At 44.6% G+C, this 24732-nt stretch overlaps 1 protein-coding gene across 1 annotated transcript; it reads right to left on the reverse strand.

Annotated features, from left to right (window-relative positions):
• Window positions 1-2296: 2296 nt before the first annotated feature.
• Window positions 2297-17404, reverse strand: Cplx4 (complexin 4). The gene is made up of 3 exons (XM_028860375.2): window positions 17144-17404; window positions 14715-14802; window positions 2297-2524 (listed from the first exon to the last, which is right to left on the reverse strand). The coding sequence occupies exons 1-3, from the start codon at window positions 17308-17310 to the stop codon at window positions 2297-2299; spliced, it is 483 nt and encodes a 160-aa protein (XP_028716208.1). The 5' UTR covers window positions 17311-17404.
• Window positions 17405-24732: the final 7328 nt, after the last annotated feature.

Here is a 24732-nt window from a genome sequence, read left to right on the forward strand (position 1 = left end):
ATGTATACTCTTGTATGGGGTGGTATGACTTGATTATGTTATGGCTGTGCTGTGATATGGTGCAATGTTGTGGTATTATGGTATGGCACAGCGCAGTGGTGCAGCGTGTTGTGGCGTGATGCCGTATTATGCTGAGCTGATGTGGTGTAGCACTATGGTATGCTGCTGTGATGTAATTGTGGTATGGGTGTGGTAGTGTGTAGCAGTGCTATGGTGTGGCGCTGTGGTGTGGCATATTATGACTTAAGTGGGATCCTGGCCAGTCCTCTGCAGGGTATGCCGCTCCATTGGGGCAATGACCAAATGGCATTGTGGTAATTGGGGCTATCTAAATGAAGGGGCAATTTAGTGATGTCCTTGGGCATGGCTTCATATTTTATAAGAAAGCCAATCTTTGTGCCATCCAGCAGCTGCTCTATTGAATAATTAGACAGTGTTTTTATGTTACAACAAAATGTACAAATCTCGGGCTGACGTGGCACCTCTCACCCAGCCCAGCCCACCACCCCATTGATCACAGGACTGAGACAGGCATCAACTAAACGTGTCATTTAAAACTACATTTTAAAGTTTCTTATATGAGTCACAGCTCGTACTAATTCTGATAGGAGATGGGTGTGGTTTTAGAGTGTGTCTGTGGTGTGAGGGGCTGTGAATCCACCTCAAACGTGGCACCAATATTCTCCAGAAATTTCTGAGCAGAGCTAAACATTGCAAAGGGCCATCAGTTCTGAACTTTATTACTTGGCTTTATTTGCTTGCTTTTATAACATGAAGCTGCACCGTATACACTGTATCCACGAACCCAGGTATGTACCCATTTTTTTAAAATCTTATTACCCTCTAATAGAGAATTTCTTCTTGAGAAAATAGTTCTCTACCATATTTGTGTCCTATGAATAGATTCACTGAAAACCTCCTTTTGTGTTGTTTTGGTTGGTGCTGGCTAAACAGCTCCAAGCATTTCAGAGGCAAATCTTTGACTCACTGTCTTTGAAAGAGCTGACGTTAGGAAAAAGACATGGATGCCTACCCAGAAAACTAGCTCAGCATGTCAGTGTAATGTCCTGGAAGGTGGGCTGAAGGGTAGGATCTAGAACAACAGGAAGAGAGATGGGGAGCGGGGAGCTAAACGGGAAAAGAGAGGCTTCTTGACTGAAGTTCTTAGTGCGTTAGTACTGCCTACCCTGTGCGACCACTGCTATCAGAGTTTAGACAGAGGGACCACGCTCAACTCACAGCTAGCAATAGCTGTCCTATCGTCCCTCAACCCTGACCTTTGCCTCCTTCAAGGTCATTGTGCACCTGCTGATGCCCCCCAGTGCAGAGGGCTGGGGAAGTCTGTTTTCTGCCTCTGCTTCTAAGTTTTGACCACATCTGTTAACTACCACTGCCACTTGGCTGAAATCATGTCTGCTACAGCTTAGACAGGCAATATCCCCTGAAAGGATCATGCGTTGGGGTCTTGTTTTCCAGCTGGTGGTCTTCACTGGGACAATGACAAATGGTTCTTGGGAAAATTTGGGGTGCCAATATGAAGTGTCCATTTAGTGATTTTTTTTTGAGGTTCTGGAAACCTTAGGTGGTAGGACTCAGCTGAAGAGAGTGGATCACTGGGTGTTTCTAGTCCCTGGCTGCCCACTCCATCCTCTCTCCTTCCTTCTCAGTCCCATGAAGTCAAGCAACCACGAGCTCTATAAGTCTTTCTTCTCTTTACTGTTTTTATGTCAGATATTTGATCACAGAAATGAAGTGACTTGCACAGTGTCTAAGAGTCAAATTTAAGAAAATCCATCATGGATCTCAAGGATGCTGGGAGTAGGAGGTGGTATGGTGTTTGATTGCTCTGTTACCTGGAGTCTTGGTGCTAGGTGACCACCCTTTCCTCCATGACTGTCTCTGTGGGTACCTAGCATCACTCCTACGGTTGGGCATCGTGAGACCCTGTGCACTAAGGAAGAAAGTTGGAGAGGCAATGCAACTTGCTTTTGTTTGATTCCTTCTCACTGTCCTAAAGATCTTTAACCAGATGGCTCTGTACCATAATTATAGCTGATATTTCCTAGTTACTCGTGGCTATAACAAGTAAAGTGTGCTTCCTACTGCAAAGGCTAGTTAGTGCTCTGTCAGGGACATCAAGATTGACCGAATGGTTGTCTATTGGTTTGTAGACAGCTTTATCATCATGGCTTCCCTAGATGTATTTGCCGTGTTATGATGCATTATGGCCATTCCCCCACCCCAGGAGACCTGTTTTCCTGCAGGTGCCCCCCCCCTTCCACCACCACACCACCCCTCACATCACAGAACACTTCTGTTCTGCTGATTGCTTGATTTCTGTGAAAGTGGCTTGTGCCTTTTCTTTAATGGTATCCAAGTCCATGTTCTGGAGGTTCTGCAACTGCCCAAGGATAGAATCCTTCTCCTCTTCCTCATCTTGGTCTTCATCTACCATCTTTCGGAGATCTTCTGGCAAGTCCACATCATCCCCAGCCAACTGGATTTGTGTCTCATCGATTTCACTCTGTGTGAAAATATAAGAAAAAGAAACGTATGGAGAAATAACTCAGAAACTGGCCAACTGGATAACCAGACAAACAAAATGTAAAAGCAGTGTAAAGCTAAAGGCCTGCCAGGAATGAGGGATGGGAGCAACAAGCTTTTGTTGTGCTGTGACCCTGAACCTGGAGTCAATGGCAGCGACCGCAGCCCCATGGTGGGAGGTCCTTTCCTCTATGCATCTTGGGCTGACTAGAGCCTTCTATCTCCGAAGTTTTCCAACTGTGCTCCTAGGGCAAACAGCACTGGCATAATCTAGGAGACTATTGGAAATAGAAATTCTGTGATCTTACCCCAGACCTACTGGATCAGAAACCCTGGTAATGGTACCCATAAATGGAAGTCCAGAAGTGAAGTGTCTGGGACTGGAGATACAGATGTCTTTGAGCCACCATGTGGCCTTCACAGGCACATGCTTGCCTGGTACCCATAGGAGCCAGAATAGGACATTGGACCCCTGGAATCAAAGTTACAGACTATTATTGTGAGTCCCCATGCCATGTGGGTGCTGGGAACTAAACATAGGTGTTCTGTAAGAGCGGAATCCAAAGACTTTGGTTTCCCGGAAGCTGCCTGGCGGGTCATGGGAATAACGCCGCCGCATCGCCAGTCGGCATCGTTTATGGTTGGAACTACGACGGTATCTGATCGTCTTCGAACCTCCGACTTTCGTCCTTGATTAATGAAAACATTCTTGGCAAATGGAGGAGCCACACCTCCATTCCAGAAGCCCCCTTTGGATGTACACAGAAGCCGGGGGTCCCCCCAGCTCTTGTTCAGAGCAGCACTGTACATCCCGCACAGCCTGCCAGCCTCATGCCCTGGCTTGTGAGTTCGGCTGACCCGGACTCTAGCGGTGGCATTCGAGTTGGCGGTGACTATCCGTGACTCCATTAGTTCAATCTTTATATTTTAGAGGCAACTGCTGCTCAGCTAATCGCTCCTTCCTTCCTGTCTGCTGTCCTGGGGCCCCCTCAGGGATACAGACTCCTGTCAACCTGACCTTGGCTCCCCAGTGCTTTGAGATTAGTGTGGCAATGTAGCCCGTGTGTGTTATAGGTGCGGCTCCTTTTTGGCACTCTCTTGACTGGCGCTATTGCCAAGTATCCTGGCTGCAGCAGGATTTTTCTAGTGTACTGTTCCTGGGTTCCTGCCCTTTATCCTGTAGCGCTCTTAGTAATGAGAGAAAGCTAACGAAAATAAAAAAGTTCCTCTGGGAAAGGTTCATAGTAGCTTATGTCCCAGATGACAGTTCTCAAAACATATTCTATTAGGTTGGAACATATGGTGAACTTTATTTCAGGACTACAGAGGGATCAAAGGGCATTAGAAACAGTGATGATAGAAAAGGCCCGTGTTAGCGCCCACCCTGTAGATTTTGTTCGGCCTTACATTTGCTACTAAAGCTCATGAAGTCACTCGTGGTCATATACCTTTTAATCAGGTCACACTGATTTGACTTAAGACAGATTAGTATCTGCTGAGTTCCTTGGTAAAGTCAATACCTAAAGGAGATGGAAATGCCCCTCGCCTGGGTGCCTAGTGAAGATGATCAGAAACTAGTTGTCACAAGAGCTGGGAGATGTATCATTATTCTTCATCTCTAAAGGGACTTGGAGGGACATGGTGGCTGAAGTCTTCTTCCAGCTCTGATGGTCTTCTCTAGGTGAGCCTGGGGATATGGAACCCAGCAACCTTTCCCTAGGGGCTCAGCTATCTGCCTCCAAGTAGAAGGACAGCAAATCTGGCTCTAGAATGAGCTAGTGAGGCAGGTGCTTGAAGCCTTTGGGGGAGATGCTCCTCATACAGGCCCTCTCTATAGACCTCCAGCTCAGCCTCTGGAGATAATATAGCCCAGCCCTGAGCTTGGCAGGTGACCTGGCCCCTCCCAGTACCTAACAGACTAATTAGTTCCAACTCAGAGCGTTGTGAGAGTAATTAGTAAGTCCCCAGGGGCTCCCAGCCAATCCTGTGTTTCTATTTGTTTCTATTTACCTATCCTAATGGCCTGCTTTCCTTCTAGATTATCCTCTGGGCCTTTCTGCTGGAGTAGTGAGAAAAAGACTTCATCCAATTGCCTCTGAATTCCTGCAAAACAGGACCATTGCAAGCCCCAGTCAAATGTAAATGATTTAAAAGACAATCCTGGGGGTCCTGGCCCCTCCCTTATGATTGAGAGTAAAATCTCTGCACATGTCAGCAGGTCGGACTCTGGACAGAATGCCCCTGGACAGAGTGACCACTGTTGGCCTAGAGCCAGGGGGAAGCATCTGTGTGCCAGCCAGCCAGTGCTATGAAACACCAAACCTATTCTCCTTACAAGGGGCAGGGGTCTCCCAGCTCCAACTGCCTGGATAACCTTAGCACAAAGCATCCCTCTTAAGCACCCAAGAAAGTGTCTTAAAGGCTTTCTCCCTCATCCACTTGTCCAGGGAAGGTGGAATGTTGGGATCCACCGTGCCTGGCAATGTGGAGGAGGATCTCCATCACTCCACCCCCACCAAAGTTGCTCTCAAATAGGACTCCCTCTGGGCAGCAACAGCATCCCTGGGGCCTGCCTAAAAGTGAATTTTGGGTTCTACCCAGAGCTGCTGATCCAGACACTTAGGCCAGACTGAGTTTGATCCAGTCCCCAGTGTTTCTGGGGCTACTCAAGCCTGGGGCCCACCACTTCACACTTCTTGAAGGTAGGAAGCAGCTTGATCGCCTTTCTTCTCAGAGACCAGCAGAGCCTGATGTGGGGACACGGAGCGTACCTGTTATTGGCCTCAGAGAGCCTAGAGCATCCTCTTCCCCATGGCCAGCTCTGATCTCAAAGCTATCCACTCATTCTTACACTCCCACTGGGAGCCAAGGTCATCGGATGGAGAGCCCAGTTGCCTGATGAGACAGCAAGCTACTGACTCACACAGTGTGTGAGCTGCACCACCATACTCAACTTCCAGAACTTTATTTCCTCAACATGCATTGAGGCTCATGTTGTTTGCCTCTGAGTTGGAGGAGATTGTTGGATGATCACTGAGCTGGTCCTAGAGCTAGGGCTGGTTTAGTGGGTATCATTTGTAAAGTCTGTAGCCTCCAACTGTCCCCCTCTAAGGTGACCTACAGCACATGGAAAGCTGAAGGGCTGGCAGCCAGAAGACCTGGGGTCAAGTCCCAAATCTGTCAATCACTCTATGATCCGAGGCACCTTATTTTCCATGTCCAAAGTCGAGTGAGAGAGCCACTCAGAGTATATTCAATAAGACATGTATTGAAAACCTCCTGGCCCAAGCTCCCAGCCCTGGGCAAAGGGTAGCAGTGGTTAGGAGTATGTCAGAGGAAGGTGAGAAGCTTTGTGTTTAAGCTTCTGCTGAAGGGTCCTTGGGAGAGAGAAGGCCTGAGATAGGACTAACACAAAGGCTGAGAGAGAGAGAGCACAGCCTGGAACCAAGGCCACCAGAACAAGGAGAGTGAGTAGGGTGGATGGAGCAGACGCCAAAGCCTTGTTTCTACCTCCCCTAAGGAACTACCTGCTGGTGGGACCTTATCTACTCCTCAGACTGTGACTATTTTATCCAGACTTTACTGCCCATTGACAAATCTTAGGTTGGGAGATCATGAATATTCTGACACTGTCACACTTCAGGAAAGCAGCCATGCCTCAATACAGCCCCCTTTATGAAAGTACAGGTACAGACAAGAACCAGAATCACTGTGGGGGCTGGAAACAGCTCTGGGAGGGAGGAGGACCGAGAGTCTAAAGGGCTCGATGAGTAAGTCAGTATACAATCAGTACACTTGGGTCACACTTCCTTCTCAGAGTCTGTTTTGTTGATATCATTTCTAGAAACATCCCCATTCATTTCCTTCTATTTTTTTTTCTTGGATAGGTCTCATTTAGTCCAGGCTTGCCTTGAACTCACTATGTAGCTAAGGGTGGCTTTGAACTCCTGATTCTACTGTGTCCACTACTCAAGTGCTGGAATTAAAGGTGTGTGCTGCCACACCCCATTTATTATTGTTATTGAGACAGGGTTTGGCCCTGCAACATGGCTGGTCTGGTTGTTACTGTGGAGCCTGGCTGGCCTTGAACTTTTGCAATCCTGCTGTCCCAGTCTCCCAAATAAGTGTTGGGATTACAGACAAGTATCAACTGGGTGGTTGTCATTTCTAGATATCACCTTGGGCATTTTTTGTTTTGTTTGTTTTGCTTTGTTCTTCTGAGACAAGGTGTCTCTAAATAACAGTCCTGGCTGTCCTAGAACTCACTCTGTAGACCAGGCTGGTCTCAAACTCACAGAGATCTGCCTGCCTCTGCCTCCTGAGTGGTGGGATTAAAGGCAAGTGCCATCACCACCTGGTTATCCTTGGGACATTTTTAATGTAGCTAAGTATAAACTATTTCTATGCAAGCTGACCATCTTAATCTCTTAATTTTCACCAAACTTCACGGCTTTGTTGCCAGGCTAGATACCCTGTTATTTAAACAGTTCCATATTCTGATAGTGTCCTTCCCTATGACTGATCTCTGACCTTTTACCCAAGAGTGAGCATAAGCCTGGATCTCAGACCTCCTCTTCTCTGAGTTTTGCCCCTTCATCTCTGATCACACTTGAGATAAGGCAATGTCATCTCAGATGGTTCTGCCTTCACGAAGCAGAGTGTGGCTAAGCCAATAATGCCTGTTTGATGTGAGGGAGATCTGGTTCCATTTGAGGCTTGTTCGTTTATTTTGGGTGTGTGTATGATATACCAAATAGCTGGATGGGCAGATGTTTCCTGACTATGACATCATTGCCTTCAGTAGTTACTTCTTGCCACAGGTCCCGTAAGGCAGACGATAGCAAAAGTGTCGTTTCCCGTGGGTGTGATGGCTTGTGCCTATAATCCCAGCACTTAGAGGGCGGAAACAGAAAGTTTCAGCTTGCCAACAGTTCAAGGCCAGCCTGAACTACACAAGTACCAGACCAGCGACACAGGTCGTCATTTTCCTTGTTTGGAGTGGAGTGTCTTTTTGTTGTTAATCCAGCATGGCTACCGGAGAGGCCCAGCGGGATGATATGGTCTGCAGGGTCAAGTCAGTTTAGGCTCCCACCATACCATATCCAGGCTTTGTAATCTGGAGAAGTTGCTTTGCCTCTCTGAGTTGCTATTCTATCTGACACGGATAGGCTTTGGAAGGCTTCAGTGAGAAAGCTGGTGTGGCTGAGGAAATCCTGCCTCTTCGCGTCTCAAGATGTCACGTCCCTCTGGACATTCAGTCTACTGCTGTTCAGGGGGCCGGGAGAAGGAGCAAAGAGAACCAGGGCAGGCAGAGGAGGGGAGGAGCGGGGGAGGGAGGGGAGGGAGGAGGGAGGCAAGGGGAGGGGACTTCACATGGCCTCTCCTTTGCCTATCAGCAGAAGCAGCTGCTGGAGGCAGGCGGGCTCAGTGCCTCAGACCCAGCAGAGGCGCCAAGGACTTTTAATCCTAAAAAGACTACTGAAGAAGCCTTGAGCCATCTTTATTATTATATATTCTTTTAATGAAGCAAACTTTAAATTAAATTATAGTGGCATTTTCAATATGACACATTTAAAGGCTGCTGTGTTGAGAGACTTGAGCAACGCCCTTCAAGGGGCAGACAAACACCAGGTGTAACTAAGTCGCACAGCTCAGCAGGGGGAAGAGCATGCTCCCCAGTGACTGACCCAGATTGACAATTCTGTTAATAGGATTGGGGCACACTGTGGAACTCTTTTCTCTTATTAATTTGGCCTGACTTACATATACATTCTGAGACGCCTGGGGACGGGGCTCACTTTTAAAAAGAACCTTGTGGCTTTATTTAAAACATATGACTTACTGAATTAGAAAAAAAATAACATTTGCATTGTAATAGAAACTAGCTCTTCGTTGTATACAATACTGTAATGTCCAATCCAGCCCTGTTCTTTGCATGAAAATGTATTTGAATGCTCTTCTTATGGCAGATTCTTTCTGATATGTTGTTCTTTGGGTATGGGGTATTATTCTTTTTCTATTATCCCAACAACAACCATTCAATTGGCAGTAGTTCTCATTCTCTCTCTGTGTATGTGTGTGTGTGTTCATGTGTATGCATGTATAAATATGAATGTGTGTATGTGTCCTCAATTTCTATGCATCATGGCCCATGCTAGGCTCCAGGACAAAGATGAAGTCTGTCCTGTTGGGAAGCACGTGGCACCTGTGACTGTTTAAGATCCTAAGATGATACAAGGCAGTAGTTTTCAACCTTCCTAATGCTGTAACTCCTTAACACAGTTCCTCATGAATTGGTGACCCCCAAGCATAAAAATATTTTGTTGCTACTTCAGAACTGTAATTTTGTTACTGTTATGAATTGTAATGTAAATATCTGTGTTTTCCAATGGTCTTAGGTGACCCCATGTAAAAGGGTCATTTGTCCCAAAGGGGTCACAACCCACAGGTTGAGAACCTCTGATATGAGGGATGTGTGTACCCAAGCAGGTGGACCTGGAGAAGGGTGACCCAACCCATCCTTCAGTGGGGAATGAAGCCATGGAAAGTTTTGGAAGAAGTGATACCAAACCAACAATCACCCTTAAAGGAAAGCGAGCACAGGAATCAGGGTGCAGGGACAGTGTGGTGAATGGAGATGCGGGAGCAGGGCATACCCTGCAGTGAAAAAAGAGACAAAGCCCTGGCATTGGGATTCCTTGGAAAAGCCGTAGTTAGCCTGTGGGAAAAACCCAAACAGAGAGGGAAGGAACCGGGTAAGAGCTACATTTCAGAAACCTCTTACCACAGTGACAAGGCTGCTGTCCTAACAGAGGGGCGAACGTTGGGCAATGTGCACAGGGGGATGACTGAGAGACTCTACAAGGTCAGAGTTGAGGGGCCTGGGTGACTGAGGCTGGAGCAAACCGAAGAGGCAAGTGTGATTTCCATATGTCAGCCTGGGTGTGGGTGACCATGACAGCCACTAAGGAATGTGCAGCCTGGGGAGGAGCAGGTTCGTGGGGATAGTGAGCAGTGTGTTTGGGTGTGAGCTTGTTCTCCCAGTGAGGTGACCTGGTAGTGACATTTAGGGTAGGCATGCAAGCTGGAGCCGAGAGTCATCAATTAGTAGGGTGACAGCAGAGAAAACAATAGCCAGATGTAGCCATCCAGGAGGAGTACGCAGACTTGAGGGAGAAGAGGAGCTGTCTCGAGGGAGATGGCCAAGGGAGCACTCTGGAACATTCTATAAAATGGGGAATCATAGAGGATTGTAATCTATGAAGAAAAAACTAGAGTTGGCTGTAAATCAGAGCGGAAGGGCATGCCAGAAGTGACCACTGGTGCTAAAAAAACAAGGGTCTCAGAAGAGAGGGAAGGGTATGGGTAGACCATTGACAGTCTACAGCAGCAGTTCTCAGCCTGTGGGTCACAGCCCCACAGGGTCTCCTAGCAGATATTTACATTATGATTCACAACAGTAGCAAAAATTACAGCTAGGAGGTAGCAACGAAATAACTTCATGGTTGGGGGTCACCACATAGGAACTGTATTAAAGGGTCACAGCATTAGGAAGGCTGAGCACCACTGAGCTAAAGGAAGATGGAGCCAGCAGGCAGGAACCAGGCCAGTGAAGGGATGTTCAGGTGAAAAGTGCTGCTTGCTTATCTTAGTTGGGGTGGAGGCAATTTCCTCTATGGAGTCCATAGAGAAGGAGACTCTGAAGTTGCAGAGTGAGGGGTCACTAAGAGGTAGAGGTGACCCCACCTAACACAAACATGGGTGACACTAGGCATCTTAAATGCTCCAGTGGTCTCTAACCAAAAGCCAGAGGAACCCAACACAGCCTCGGTGTGTGATGATGAACATTATGACAACTGGTATAGATGTATACATGTACATCCCTTAGAGTTCCACAACGTGGTTGCTGCATTTATTTGACGACTCATCTAACTACTGTAATCAACAATGACCATCCAAAAGCCTATGCTGCTCTATTTTTTAAGACTCACTATTGTTTTTTTCCAGCCAGCAACAGAGTGAAACCCTCTTTCCTAAGAAACACCAGGCAAGTAACCTCTTTAGAAAATACAGTTCTAATTCTTAAATGTGACACAGCCGTCCTCATTAAACCTGACGGCTCCTGGGAAGGCATTTTTCTCAAATCTGTTCCCTGTTTGGCTTTGGTCAAGGGGACAGGTCTAAACTGACTCCTGCAGTTATATAACCATGGTGTTGGTGACCCTAGGACACTGAATGAAGAGCCCAGGACGTGTCAAATTTGTCCAGTTCCCTCTGGACTGTTAACGCTTTATTCTGACCGCTCACACTCACCTTCCTCAGATGTCAGCAGATAACACAGGGCTGCATATTGCTACAAATGTTGTGTGGAAGGGGGTGGCTGCTAGGGTAGAGTCCAGTCATTCTCCCGCCAGGGTCACTTTCTTTGTTAGCCCACCCGCTCAGTGCTAATGTCTAATGTGGAGGAGGCAGTTTAGAGAGGACATGAGGAGATGTGGGCATGGAAAAGCACTGAGTGATGAGTAACTGTCCCAGTAAGCTTTGCAAATCTTTCATAAACCTCTCCATTTCCATGCTCTTCAGGATCATGTATTGAGTGTGTGCCTATGGCGTATGCATCCCTAGAAGTAAAAAAAATAAATCTAATAAAGAGTTAAAAGCGGCTGGGCGGTGGTGGCACACGCCTCTAATCTCAGCACTGGGGAGGCAGAGCCAGGCGGATCTCTGTGAGTTTGAGGCCAGCCTGGGCTACCAAGTGAGTTCCAGGAAAGGCGCAAAGCTACACAGAGAAACCCTGTCTCGAAAAACAAAAACCAACCAACCAACCAACCAACCAACCAACCAACCAACCCAAAAGAGTTAAAAGCACTCAGGTGCTGGGATGAAGGAGCTGAAGCCTGGTGGCCATCCTGGAACTCATATCTATACTAGGAAGAGAACTTAGTGATTGCTGGGGGCTGTCCATGATGGCGTGTTCCTCAGGTGACCTTGCATGGGAAGCGTGCAGGGACTAGGTTGCTAGGGGCCTTGGGCATTCTATATCAGAGAGCCAGTGACTGGAGGGCAGGTGGCAGGGGAGTGACATTTTCTGGCAATCCAGGGTCTCTGGCTTCTTAATGCAGCATCTGTACATCTCTAGCTCAGATTCTGACTGTGGTGTTTTGAGAAGACTCCAAAGGTCCCAGTGGGAAGGGCTCTGTGGCACAGTCCAAGGGGGAAAAAGTGAAGATTTGCCTATAGTGTGTCAAACCCGGCAGGGTAGCCACTGTCCGGGACACGTTGGCTGGGGACGATATTAGAACAAAAATGTGACCTTTGTAGCACCCCACTTCATTCCCCCATCTTCTCTTGCAGTTTAATATTCCAATTCTGTCGACTCACCCCCAATTAATGTCATTGCAGAATCATACCATCCTGGCCGTTAAAACGGGGAGAGCTGTTCCTAGGACTCTCTCCCAATATACCACAGGAAGATTTAAAACGTACACTCTTGTCCTCAGCAGCAGAAAGACGGGCGTTCGAAAGGGAAACTCTCGTCCAGACAGTTGTTTTGCAGAGTCAGCTCTCTGCTTAAGTGACAGAGAGAGCCCTTAGGTGAATACCACTAGGGGGCACCTGGCGTTGGGGCTCATCCATGCAGGCAGCCTCTGGGGTGAGCTCCAAGTCTGCCGGTGGTGCCATCCAGAGCTGCTCTTCAGAGGGGAGAGGGAGCCATCGCCCCAGGACTGAGCTCAGCCTGTCCATCTCCAGAGCTGCATCTGACCCTCTTGGGCTCTCGTGACTATTGCTTCCTGAACCTCCTCAGAGAGTGGGAAAGTGAACACATAACTCAGGAGGCAGAGGAGGCACCCAAGGGTGCAGCTAAATGGTATACACGAGGTGCCGTGTGTTGAGGTTGGGACAGTCAGCTGCACCCGGTGCTACATAGACTAAATGGAATAGGACCTGAGTTTTGTGCAGTTTTAAGCACTGTTTTCACAGAGCGCCATGCTGGATTCCAATTCTATATACTTTACAAAGAGCAGGCCATCCTATCATACACAGCATCTCCAGTGTTTCTCACACCACTGGGAAATTCTCAAAACACCAGAGAGAATCAATTTTACAAAACGCAGCCATCATCTAAAAACGCCACAGGGATCTGAAAGGCAGCTTGCCAATGAACCATGGGTGTACTTGACTGAAATTCTCATCTGTGTATTTGGAGCTTAGGCAGCCAGGGAGGACCCTGCAAACCATTATGAAGGCCAAGGAACCTCTGGTGCTCGTGGGAGTGTGACTCAGTGGCTTGTCTCTAAAGGGTCAGGCAGTAGGGCAGTCAGGTTACCCAAATGTTTTAGTATAGTTTTTTGGTTGTTTGGTTTTGGTTTTTCAAGACAGGGTTTCTCTGTGTAGCTTTGGTGCCTGTCCTGGAACTCACTGTGTAGACCAGGCTAGCCTCGAACTCACAGAGATCCACCTGGCTCTGCCTCCCAAGTGCTTGGGATTAAAGGCGTGCTCCACTGTCGCCGCCTGGCCTTAGTATAGTTTTAAGACAGAGTTTCAAAACTGCCCTCAATCGTCTGGGAGCTAAAAGGACACCAATACTGTATGTACAGGGGCCAGTGTTCAAATCCTTTTGCATTTTGTTCTTGCTTATGATCAGGAAGCCTGGGGTGCAGCCTGTTCTGTAACTCCACTAGGTACACTCAGACCTGGTTTTCCTGAACCTCCTTAACTCTCCTGAACTGAGAGAGTTTTTTTTTTTCTTGGGTGTATAGGGAGGTGACAGCATGCAGTTAGATGACCTCCCAGGCCTCCTCTGCAGGACTCATGAAAACAATCAGGAGATGGCCTGGAGAAACGACTCAATGGCTCAAACACTTGCCAGACAAGTGTGTGGGCCTGAGTTCAGATCCCCAGAGCCCATGTAAAGTGGGATGCAGTAGCGTGTGCCTTGTAACCGGTACGCCTGTGGGGAGCTGGGAGGTGGAGATAGGACAATTTCCACAAGCTCACAAACCAGCTAGCCTGGCATATGCAGGGACAAATGAGACACTGTCAAACAAACGGAAATGACTAGCAACAAGGGAGGTTACCTTCTGACCTCCACACAAACCCCTGGCGTCTATGCATGCACACAAACCCGTGGCACATATGCATGCACACAAACTCATGGCACATATGCATACACACAAACTCATGGCACATATGCATACACACAAACTCATGGCACATATGCATGCACACAAACTCATGGCACATATGCATACACACAAACTCATGGCACATATGCATGCACACAAACCCATGGCACATATGCATGCACACAAACTCACGGCACATATGCATACACACAAACCCATGGCACATATGTATGCACACTTGCGCATGGACTGGATACTGAAACAATCAGGAGAAGGGGAAGTCCCCAAGCACTGTGCATTGGAATGGCACATTTGAGTCATGTACCATACCATGTCAATATATCCTCTCTCCACTAGTCAGGAACACATTGGACCATAGCGACCTCTCAAAAGGTCTGAGATGGAGAAGATGACGCCAGGTGAAGATCACCACTACTCTATCATCTTCCAAAGAGAGAGACGGAGTGTCCCTTTTCAACAGAGGCAGGAAGCTTGGGGAGTAGGACCCTGGCTTAGGGTAGGAAGGCTCTTCTTTGCCTTGTGCCTGTATCTTCTGCTATAAGATGGAGGTAGAAACAGGCCCTAAACGAATTAATATATGTGAAATACAATGCCCAACACTTAAAAGGAACTTAACAAATGTCAGCTATGACATTGTCCTCATTGTGTGTGGATGTATAGAGGCTCTGTAACAAGAAGACCCTGTCTCACATAAGGACCAGTACCAATACTATCTTCTGTCCACATTTGAGCCATTTCATGTGAGTGCCCACAAATGTGCGCACATGAGTCACACACACACACACACACACACACACACACACACACACACAACACACACACATCTCATTTACCAGTATTCATGTTTTTTGAGTCAAACAGGAATTTTATAGAAATTAAACCAGCTACACGAACTTCTAGCTTAATGCTCTTTTTAAAATAGCATGCATGTAAATTAGGAATATACTTATTCATCAACCATGACCTTGCTGATAATCAAACATTCTCCATTTTTTATTAAGGCACAAGGAGACATTTTCTTACCTTCGGGAGCCTATATTTGTCTCTGAGGTGGACTCGGAGGCATGCTCTCTCTGCCTTTTTCTGAGTAAATGCAGCATCTCTCTCCATCCTGAAAAAAAGGTAAAGGATAGGAGGCGGGGTCATAGACGATAGAGAGCCCCATCTATTCCAGCTGGTTCTCAGAGAGCAGGACCCTGGGTCATGCTTGATTGCCACTGACCACTGACGTTTGGAAAAATGTAGACTTTCTCCTCCACGTTCCCAACATCTGCTTCTCTTTTACTGTCATGATGGAACTCCAGCACTCTGGACCTCTAAGTCCTCAGGCAACTGGGGCCTGGAAATGTCTCCGAGAAGGAAGCAGAGAACGTCAGAACGATGACTGTAGATGGACTGTGTGGTCCTGGACCCTGAGCCTCAGCATCACCCATGGGGAGGGCAGATTCCACATGTGTTCCTCCTCTTCTGCTGCCTCAGAACCTGGGGAGGCTGCATTGCTAATTAACCCCTTCCTGAGCACTTACGGAAGCAAACAGACAAGGTGTTCTGTTCCAGGACTGAGACATTCTTTGGAGGAGCCTGTGGGGTTTGGAGACATGATGCCAAGTTGTCTCCCATCACTGTCCCTGCTGCCAGGCCCCAGTGTCGGTGTCCCCATCCCTAGTCAGAAGCACTATCCACAAATGAAGCAGCCTCAATTCCCATCATGCCTGCTCTATGGATGACCTGATTCAGAGGTTCTCAATCTGTGGGTCATGACTCTTTGGGGGGGTCATATATCAGATATCCTGCATCTCAGATATTTATATTATGATTTATCACAGTAACAACATTCCAGTTATGAAGTAGCCATGAAAATACTTTTATGGCTGGAGGGGTCATCACAACATGGGGGGCTGTATTAAAGGGTCATTAGGAAGGTTGAGAATCACTGACCTGACTGAATCCATGATTAGGGCCAATTTGAAATGGACTGCCTGGGTCTTGATCTACACAAAAGCATAAAGCTTTGGGGAATGTGTGCAAAGCTCACAAGAACTGCTTCCTTTCCTAGTTGCCCACGCAAGTGCATGATTAATGCTGAATTTATCCAAAGGCACTGTCTACCAGTGGTATTGGGATGGACCACGTTGGATAAATGAAGTTTCATTTGGGGAGCTGGGATGGAGACTGAGAAAGACTGAGACTGTGGCTTGAAGTATGACCAGGGAGCTTGAAGGCCATTGGCTGGTCCTTTCTTTTGCCCTGTGGTCTAGGTCATAGAAGGCTCCCTGAGTGAGAGCTGGCTGCTGAGGAGACCAGAAAGTAGTGCTGTGGGAGCAGAACAATGGCAAGAGACCCAAAGAGTGCTTGCGGCCCCAGTCACTAGATCAAAGGTTTCTGCAAATGGACTCTGTGGGGCATCTTTGCACAAAGCATTATTTGCATGAAAATAAATCCCATTTTCATTTTTTAGGTGAAATTTGTTTTTTTTATTTTTTATTTTTTTACTTGAAGCTGTGGAGTAATCCTAACCATTACACAAAAGGCTGACTTTGAAGACAGGCCACACCTGAAGCAAACAACCAGATTAAATGACCGATCACTGTGCCTTGGACTCAAGTGTTCTTGATCCAATTCTACCTCCAGAACGTTTTGGAATAGGCCTGAGACAACATTGTGTTTAACCTTCTAATTTTTAGAGAAATAGGAAAAAGTGATTTATCCAAGAGGTTAATGCAGGCAGGAAGCAGACCCTTCCCACACAATATTTTATTAGAAAAACTTTCAAACATACAGGAAACTTGAAAGAACTTTAGATCGAAAGCCACATTTCAATAACCTAGCTTCTCCATTTGAATCTCATGTTTTAACAGATGCCTACCATTCTATTCATTTATTCATTTTACTTTTTCATATATTTAAAGCTGCAAATGCCACCTCCCCAGAACACTTCTGCATGCATATTATTATCTGGAGTTATATATTTATTTATACTTCGTCTACTTTTCTTTCGAAGAAAAAAAAACGGCACGCAATTCAATTTCCCAAACTTTAAAGGGTACCATCTGGTGATGCCCCTAAATGCCCACACCTGTGTAACCCAAGGCCTTTAATCGGAAAGATTAAAAAGACACACTCACCAGTTTTTTTTTTTTTTCTTGACCGATTAAATCAAGGCCAATTACAAATGTGCCTAAACCAGGAAGTGCTGAGCTGAGTTAAGCATGGTGGACAGATTCGCTTAGTGCGGTTCACTTCCATCTCTGTTTGTAGCACGCAGAGACATCGATGCTACAGGACTCTGCTTTAGCAGAACCAGCTTTCGTCGGGCTAGGGGGAAAGGGTCAAAGGAAAAGCACCCTCGGAAGCCAAGAGCCATCAGCCTGGGCGCCGAAGAGCCTGGCACCGAAGGCTTGCACTCAGCATGGACCCTTTGCTCTACAGGGGATCGGAGTCACGGTACTCACTTCTCTTCAATCATCTGCTTCTGGTATTCCTCATATTCCTCTCTAGTCATCCCTTGCGCTGCTGCGGGGTCCGAGGTCCCTCCTTCTTCCTTCTTTTCTTCAGACCCACCTCCAAATCCTAAATTCTTTACCTGGTTACTTATCATATTTTTCACAAAGAAAGCCATGGTCTCTCGGCCTTAGAGAACGGAAACCCAGTCAAAGTCTGACAGTAAACAAACCAAAGCAAACCCTGCAAATGTCCTCAACCACAGCCACACATTTGGGAGCGAAGGATTTGCCCAGCCTCCTCTGCCCAAGGGCACAGCGAGAGCGGTGAGTGCTTTTGCTAGTCAGTCCTAAGCTGGATTAGAGGGTGAACTCTTAGCGTAGAGGCAGATGGTTCCCATTACTAAAGCCCGCAGTCAGATGCAACCTTCTGCCTTATGATTAATACACTCAGCTAATTTTCGGGGCAGAAAGCCCGCCCATTCTCTGCTTCGCTTTCCTTAGCCATCTAAATTTTATTTTGTTTTATTTTATTTTTGGCCAGAGCTGAAGATTGAGCGCAGGGCCCTGTGTATGTCGGGCCAGTATCCTACCGTTGAGCAATGCTCCCATCCCCTAAAGTTCAAATTATATAGACAACAGGGCTCCATCAAGAGTCCCATTTCAATTACATTAATTGGAGACAACTGATTATATGGCTACTGTGGAATTTCCACATCCCAGCCCTGGAGTACAACATCCTGTTGGAAATAGTCCAGTGAGATTCAAATCCCTGAATGCTTTATTAAGCAGAGGTAATGCTTTTGATTCATATTTGATCTCACTGGGTTCTAAGTTGTAGGCAAGCACTGCTTTGGGGTTCAGTCCGGTTTTGTCCAGCTTCACTGGGAATGGTGTCTCACACACAAATACACAAACCAGGTAAGGGGGTTCAAGGGGTGAGCCATGATCTTTAGTTCACCCTGGAAGATTTGCTTAGCTACTACTGCATGGAAGTACCACCCACCTTCCTGAGAAGGATATTTTGATACTTTAATTCAGAGACAGGAACCCGTGTGAGTCAAGTCCTCGGTATGCATTCGGACACTTCATCCTTTGCACACAGTGCACTTCCTGGGTGAAGTGTTTTGTAGCAGTGCATTATCTATTTCTAGCTATGGCTTTCTTCAGGTCAAGGTAAGAACTGAGTGTAACTAAGTTTTAATCTATCAGTTCTCAGCCGGTGGGTCGTGACCCCCTTGGGGGTCCAACAACCCTTTCACAGGGGTCACATAACAGATATCCTACACACCAGATAGTTACATTACAACTTATAACAGTAGCAAAATTACAGTTATGAAGCAGCAACAAAAATAATTTTATTTGCGGGGTCACCACAGCATAAGGACCTGTATTAAAGGATCATTGCTTTAATCTATGTTTGAGTGTTTCTTATTAAAGAGCTGGGTGGTGGTGACGGGGGGGGACAGGAAACTTATTTGTAGTTCATGCCCATTGTTTTCTCAGTAGGAACAGTCCTCCATTATAGGCCACCACCCCTAAGAGCGAGTAGAAATAGATAACCTGGGTTTTTTTGTATAACATGTTCACTGTATGTATTTTAAGGCCAATTTCTCCTTCTACTAAGCTGTTTTGAAATGCTGCTCAAATAGCTTCAACATGAAAGACCAAAATAGATAACATGGAGTAAATTTTTAAATTGAGCTTTGTCCTGAAAGCTAGAGCCAGCCAGGTTTTTAAAAATGAATTTTTAAAATGTATTCTTTAACTCCCCTCAATTTAATTCTTCCTCTCGGTTCCCTGAGCCATGAGGAAAGGGATTTGATGGAGACATCCTGTTTATTTGCTGAGTGTTCCAAGGTCTCTCACTCTCTGCATATTGTCTGGGTGTCAGTCTCTGTATCTGTTCCCATCTACTGCAGGAGGAAGCTTCTCTGATGATGGCTGAGCAAGGCACTCATCTATGACTATAGTAGATGTCATTAGGAGTCATTTTATTGCTATGTTATCTTAGTAGAACAGTTGTATTTGATTTACCCCTATGTCCCTAAGCTATGTAGTCTCAGGTTCTTGGTCACACAAACAGTGTTGAGTATGGGTTCCATCTCATGGAGTGGGCAATAAGTCAAATCAGATATTGGTTGGTTACTCCAACAAGCTTAAAGGCCATCATTGTAGATCAAAGGGTTTGTAGCTGGGTTAGTGTTTACATTTCTCCTTTGGTGGAGTGCAGAGCACCTTCCTGTACCAAAGATGTTAGAATACAGGGAGAAGGCTGTATGTAGTAGGCACCAGCTCCACTTCTCCTCGTTCAATGAGTTGTGCAGATGTCTTCGGCAATAGTGCCCCTCGATCACTTTGTAGAGAGCAACCTATAGTCTTGCCAACAACCTGGGTTGCTTGGGATTCCACAGGACCCTTTTGACCAACAATTCAATTAGATGTAACCAATTCCCAGTACTTGAAGCTTCATTTGGTGACAAGAGATGTCCAGATTTGGTGATTTCATTTAGATCGCCTTCATATGTGCATATATTCTAGAAAGCTTCCACTATATTAGGTTTTCATACTACCCCCCCATGTGGCCCTTAATTTTAGCTGTCTTCTTCCATATTCCTTCTTACCTACCCTTCCACATATATTCCTCCATTCTAGTACCACATTCCATCCATCCATAGCTATCTATTCTATTTCCCTTCCCTAGGGAGATCTGTCTATTCACCATAGTCCCTTACTCCATACCTAATCTCTATGGTCCTATGGCTTATAGCTTGTTTATCATTGACTTAACAGCTAATATACACATATAAGTGAATGTGTACCATATTTGTCTTTCTGAGTCTGTGTTACTTCACTCAGAGTGATTTTTTTCTAGGTCCATCCACTTACCTGTGTGTAGCATGACTCTTAGAAGGTCTTATTAATAAAAACAAACCTGGAGCCAGGTATTGGGGTGAATGCTGAAAGATCAGAGAAGCAGAACAAGCCACAGCTACCTCAGCTTGCCAATTCCTCAGCTGATCCTGTTTCCTCAAACTGGAAGCCTCTGTGTCCTCCTCATCCGAATGGGTCTCAGCCGAACTGCTGCTCAAAAGCCTAAAAGCTTAACCAGCTCTAGTTCCTGGTTTTCATGCCTTATATACCTTTCTGCTTTCTGCCATCACTTCCTGGGATTAAAGGCTCACTTCCTGGGATTAAAGGCATGAGTCACCATGCCTGGCTGTTTCCAATGTGGCTTTGAACTCACAGAGATCCAAATGGATCTCTGCCTCTGGAATGCTAGGATTAAAGGTGTGTGCTACCTACTGCCTAAACCTATGTTTAATATAGTAGCTGTTCTGTTCTCTGACCCCAGATAAGTTTATTATGGTGCACAATATTTTGGGGAACACAATATCACCACACCTGTGAATTTCATGATTTCATTCTTTTTAACAGTTGAATAATATTCCTTTGTATAAATGTACCACATTTTTTTAATCTGTTCATCTGTTGAGAGATATCTACGTTGTTTCCAATTTCTGGCTGTTATAAATGAGAAGTAATGAACATGGCTGAACAAGTGTCTCTGTGGTAGGATGATGCACCCTTTGAGTATATGCTCAAAACTGGTATGGCTTGATCTTGAGGTCTATAGATTCCCAGCTTCCCGAGGAACTACTATACTGATTTCCATAGTGGCTGTACAAGTTTTCACTCACTCCCATTGGCAATGGATAAATGTTCCCCTTACTCCACATCCTTGCCAATATGAGCTGTCATTGGTTTTTACTGATTTTGGCCATTCTGACTAGTGTAAGATGAAATCTCAAAGTAGTTTTGATTTGCAGTTCCCTGATGAAAAGGATGTTGAACATTTGTTTTCCAGCCATTTGAGATTCTTTTGAGAAATCTCTGTTTAGATCTGTATTCCATTTTTTTTAAACTAGGTTGTTTTCTTGATATCTAGTTTTTTTTTGTTGCTTATATATTTTTGATATTAGCCCTACATTGCACATGTAGTTGGTAAAAGTCTTTCCCAATTCTGTAGCTGCCCACCTGCCACTTTGTCCAAATGATGGTGTCCTTTGCCATGCAGAAGCTTTTCAGTGTTATGAGGTCCCATTTATTAGTTGTTGGTCTTAGTGCCTGTGTTAATGTGTTCTGTTCAGAAAGCATTTTCCTGTGCCAGTGAGTTCAAAGCTATCCCACACTTCTCTTCTATCAGGTTTGGTGTATCTGATTTGATGTTGAGGTCTTTGATCTCTCTGGACTTGAGTTTGTGCAGCCTGATAAGTATGGATATATTTCTATTCTTCTACATGCAGACATCCAGTTTGACCAGCACCATTTGTTGATAATGCTGTCTTTCCCAGTGTATTTCTGGCTTCTTTACCAAAAGTCAGATGTCCGTAGGTGTGTGGATTTATGTCTAGGTCTTCAGTTTGATTCCATTGATCCATGTGTCTGTTTTTGTGTTATACCATGCTGTGTTTATTACTATAGCTCTCTAGTGCAGTCGAGGTTGGAGATGGTAATACCTCAGCAGTTCTTTTACCATTCAGGAGTGTTTTGGCTATCTTGGATTCTTTTGCTTTTCCTTTTCCATATGAAGCTGAAATTCATCCTTTCAAGATTTATGAAGAATTGTGTTGGAATATTGATGAGAATTGCATTGAATCTTGTGATTGCTTTGGTGGGATGGTCATTTTCATTCTATTAGTCCTGATCCATGAGCATGGAAAAACATTTCCACCTCCTGCTATCTTCTCCAATGTCTTAAAGTTTGCATCATACAAGTCTCTCACTTGCTTGCTTAGAATTACCCTACAATATTTTTATTATTTGAGGCTATTGTGAAAACTGTTTTCTCCATGATTACTTTCTCAGTCCATTTCTCGATAGCATATAAAAGCTAATAAGTTTTGTGAGTTAGTTTTGTAACCTGCTGCTTTGTTGAAAGTGCATATCAGCTGTTTAAGCTTCATGGTGGAGTTTTTAGGATCACTTGTGTATACATTCATATCACCTGCAAATAAAAATATTTCAACTTCTTTCTTTTCAATTTGTATCCCCTTGATCTCCTTCAGATGTCTTATTGTGCCAGCTAAGATTTCAAGTACTATATTGAATAGATATGGGGAGAGTGGACAGCGTTGTTTTGTTCCTGGTTTTAGTGGAAATGCTTTGAGTTTCTCTCCATTTAATTTGATGTTGGCTATAGGCTTGCTGTATATTGCCTTTTTTATGTTCGGTGTGTCCCTTGTATCCCTAATCTCTCCAGGATTTTTATCATAAAGGGGTGTTGGATTTTATCAAAGGCCTTTTAAATAAGATGATCATGTGGCTTTTGTCTTTCAGTCTGCTTATATGATGGATTACATTTAGTGATTTACATACGTTGAACCATCCCTGTATCACTGGAAGGAAGCCTACTTACTCATAATGGATGATCTTTTTGATGTGTCCTTGGATTCAGTTTGCAAGTTTTTTTAAAATTTATTTTATGTATGAGTGCACTATTTGCATGTACACATTTATGCCAGAACGGGGCATCAGGTCCCACTAGAGATGGATGTGAGCCACCATGTGGTTGCTGGAAATTGAACTCAGGACCTCTGCAAGAGCAGCCAGTGCTCTTAACTGCTGAGCCATCTCTCCAGCCCCAGTTTGCAAATATTTTATTGAGAATTTCTGCATCTATGTTCATAAGGGAACTTGATCTGTAATTGTCATTCTTTGTTGGGTCTTTATGCGGTTTTAGTATCAGTGTAACTATGGCCCTATAAAATGAACTGGGCAAAGTTCCTGCTGTTTCTACCTTGTGGAATAATTTGAGGAATACTGGCATTAATTATTCTTTGAAAGTCTGATAAATTTTTGAGCTAAAACTCTCTGGTCCTGGATTTTTTTTTGTGTGTGGTGGGGGGAGACTTTTAATGACTGCTTCTTATTGTTGGTTGTTTCTGGCTCTTTTGGGGAACCCACCAACCCAGCTCCCAAATATCATACACAGAAGCTTATTCTTGATTATGAACACCTGGCCTTAGCTTGGCTTAGTTTCTAGCCATCTTTACTTAAATTATCCCATCTATCTTTTGCCTCTGGGCTTTTCCCATTCTCTTACTTCATGGCTTGCCGAATAGCTGGGTGGCTGGCCCCTGGAGTCCTCCTCCTTCTCTGGCTAATTCCTTTCATTCCTCTATCCCTTTTCTTCCTCCCAGATTTCTCTTTCTATATATTCTCCCTGCCTGCCAGCCCTGCCTATCCTTTCTCCTGCCTCACTATGGGCTGTTTAGTCCCTTACTAGACCATCAGGTGTTTTAGACAGGCACAGTAACACAGCTGCAACACCAACAACATTAACACACCTTAAAATAATCTACTACAGCTTCTATTTCAGTCGTAGTTATTAGGTCTGTTTATATTGTTTGTTTTATCTTGATTTAGCTTTGATGGGTGGTTTATATAAAAAAAATTATCCATTTCTTTTAGATTTTCCAATGTGGGTGAAGTAGATGTTTTTAAAGTATGGCCTTATGATTCTCTGAATTTCCTTGGTATCTGTTGTTATGTCCCCCTTTCATCTCTAATTTTTTAAATTTGGATCATCTTTCTCTGCATTTTACTTTATTTGGTTAAGGGTTTTAATCTTATTGATTTTTCTCAAAGAACCAATTCTTTGTTTCATTAATTCTTCATATATATGTAAAATATACATTCATTATATATAAAGAATATATATACATATAAAATATATACTCATTATATAGAAAGAATATATACATATATTCATTATATAAAGAATATATATACACATATATAAAATATATATATTCATTATATATAAAAAATATATACATATAGTTTTTGTTTTATTGGTTTCAGCCTGAGTTTGATTATTTCTTGCCACCTACTCCTTTGGGGTATAATTTCCTTTTGTTCTAGAGCTTTCAGGTATAATGTTAAGTTGCTACTATGAGATCTCTCCATTTTAATTAATTAATTATTTTTTATTTATTTATTTTTGGGGTTTTTTTTGAGACAGGGTTTCTCTGTGTAGCTTTGCACCTTTCCTGGAACTCACTCTGTAGTCCAGGCTGGCCTCGAACTCCCAGAGATCCTCCTGCCTCTGCCTCCCGAGTGCTGGGATTAAAGGCGTGTGCCCGGCTAATTTTTTAATGTAGGCACTTAGTGCTATGATCTTGTCTCACATAACAGCCTTCATTGTGTCTTATAAGTTTGGGTATGTTGTGTTTTCATTTTTATTCATTCTAGAAAGACTTTAAATTTCTGTCTTGACCCATTATTCATTCATTTGTGAATTTTTTAGTTTCCATGAGTTTGTAAGCTTTCTGTTGTTTCTGTTGATATCTAGCTTTAATCTGTGGTGTTCAGATAAGATGAAGAGTGATACTTCCATTTTCTTGTATTTGTTGAGCCTTGCTTTGTGTCCAGGTATGTGGTAAATTTTGGAGAAACTTCAATGAGGTGCTGAGAAGAAAGTATATTCTTTTGTGTTTGGGTGAAATGTTCTATAAACATCTGCTAGGTCTATTTGGTCTATGTCAGTTAGCTCCAGTATTTCTCTGTTTAGTTTTTATTTGGGTGGCCCATCTGTT

This window comes from Peromyscus leucopus, chromosome 19, assembly GCF_004664715.2.
Source record: "Peromyscus leucopus breed LL Stock chromosome 19, UCI_PerLeu_2.1, whole genome shotgun sequence".
NCBI classification, from domain to species: Eukaryota; Metazoa; Chordata; class Mammalia; order Rodentia; family Cricetidae; genus Peromyscus; species Peromyscus leucopus.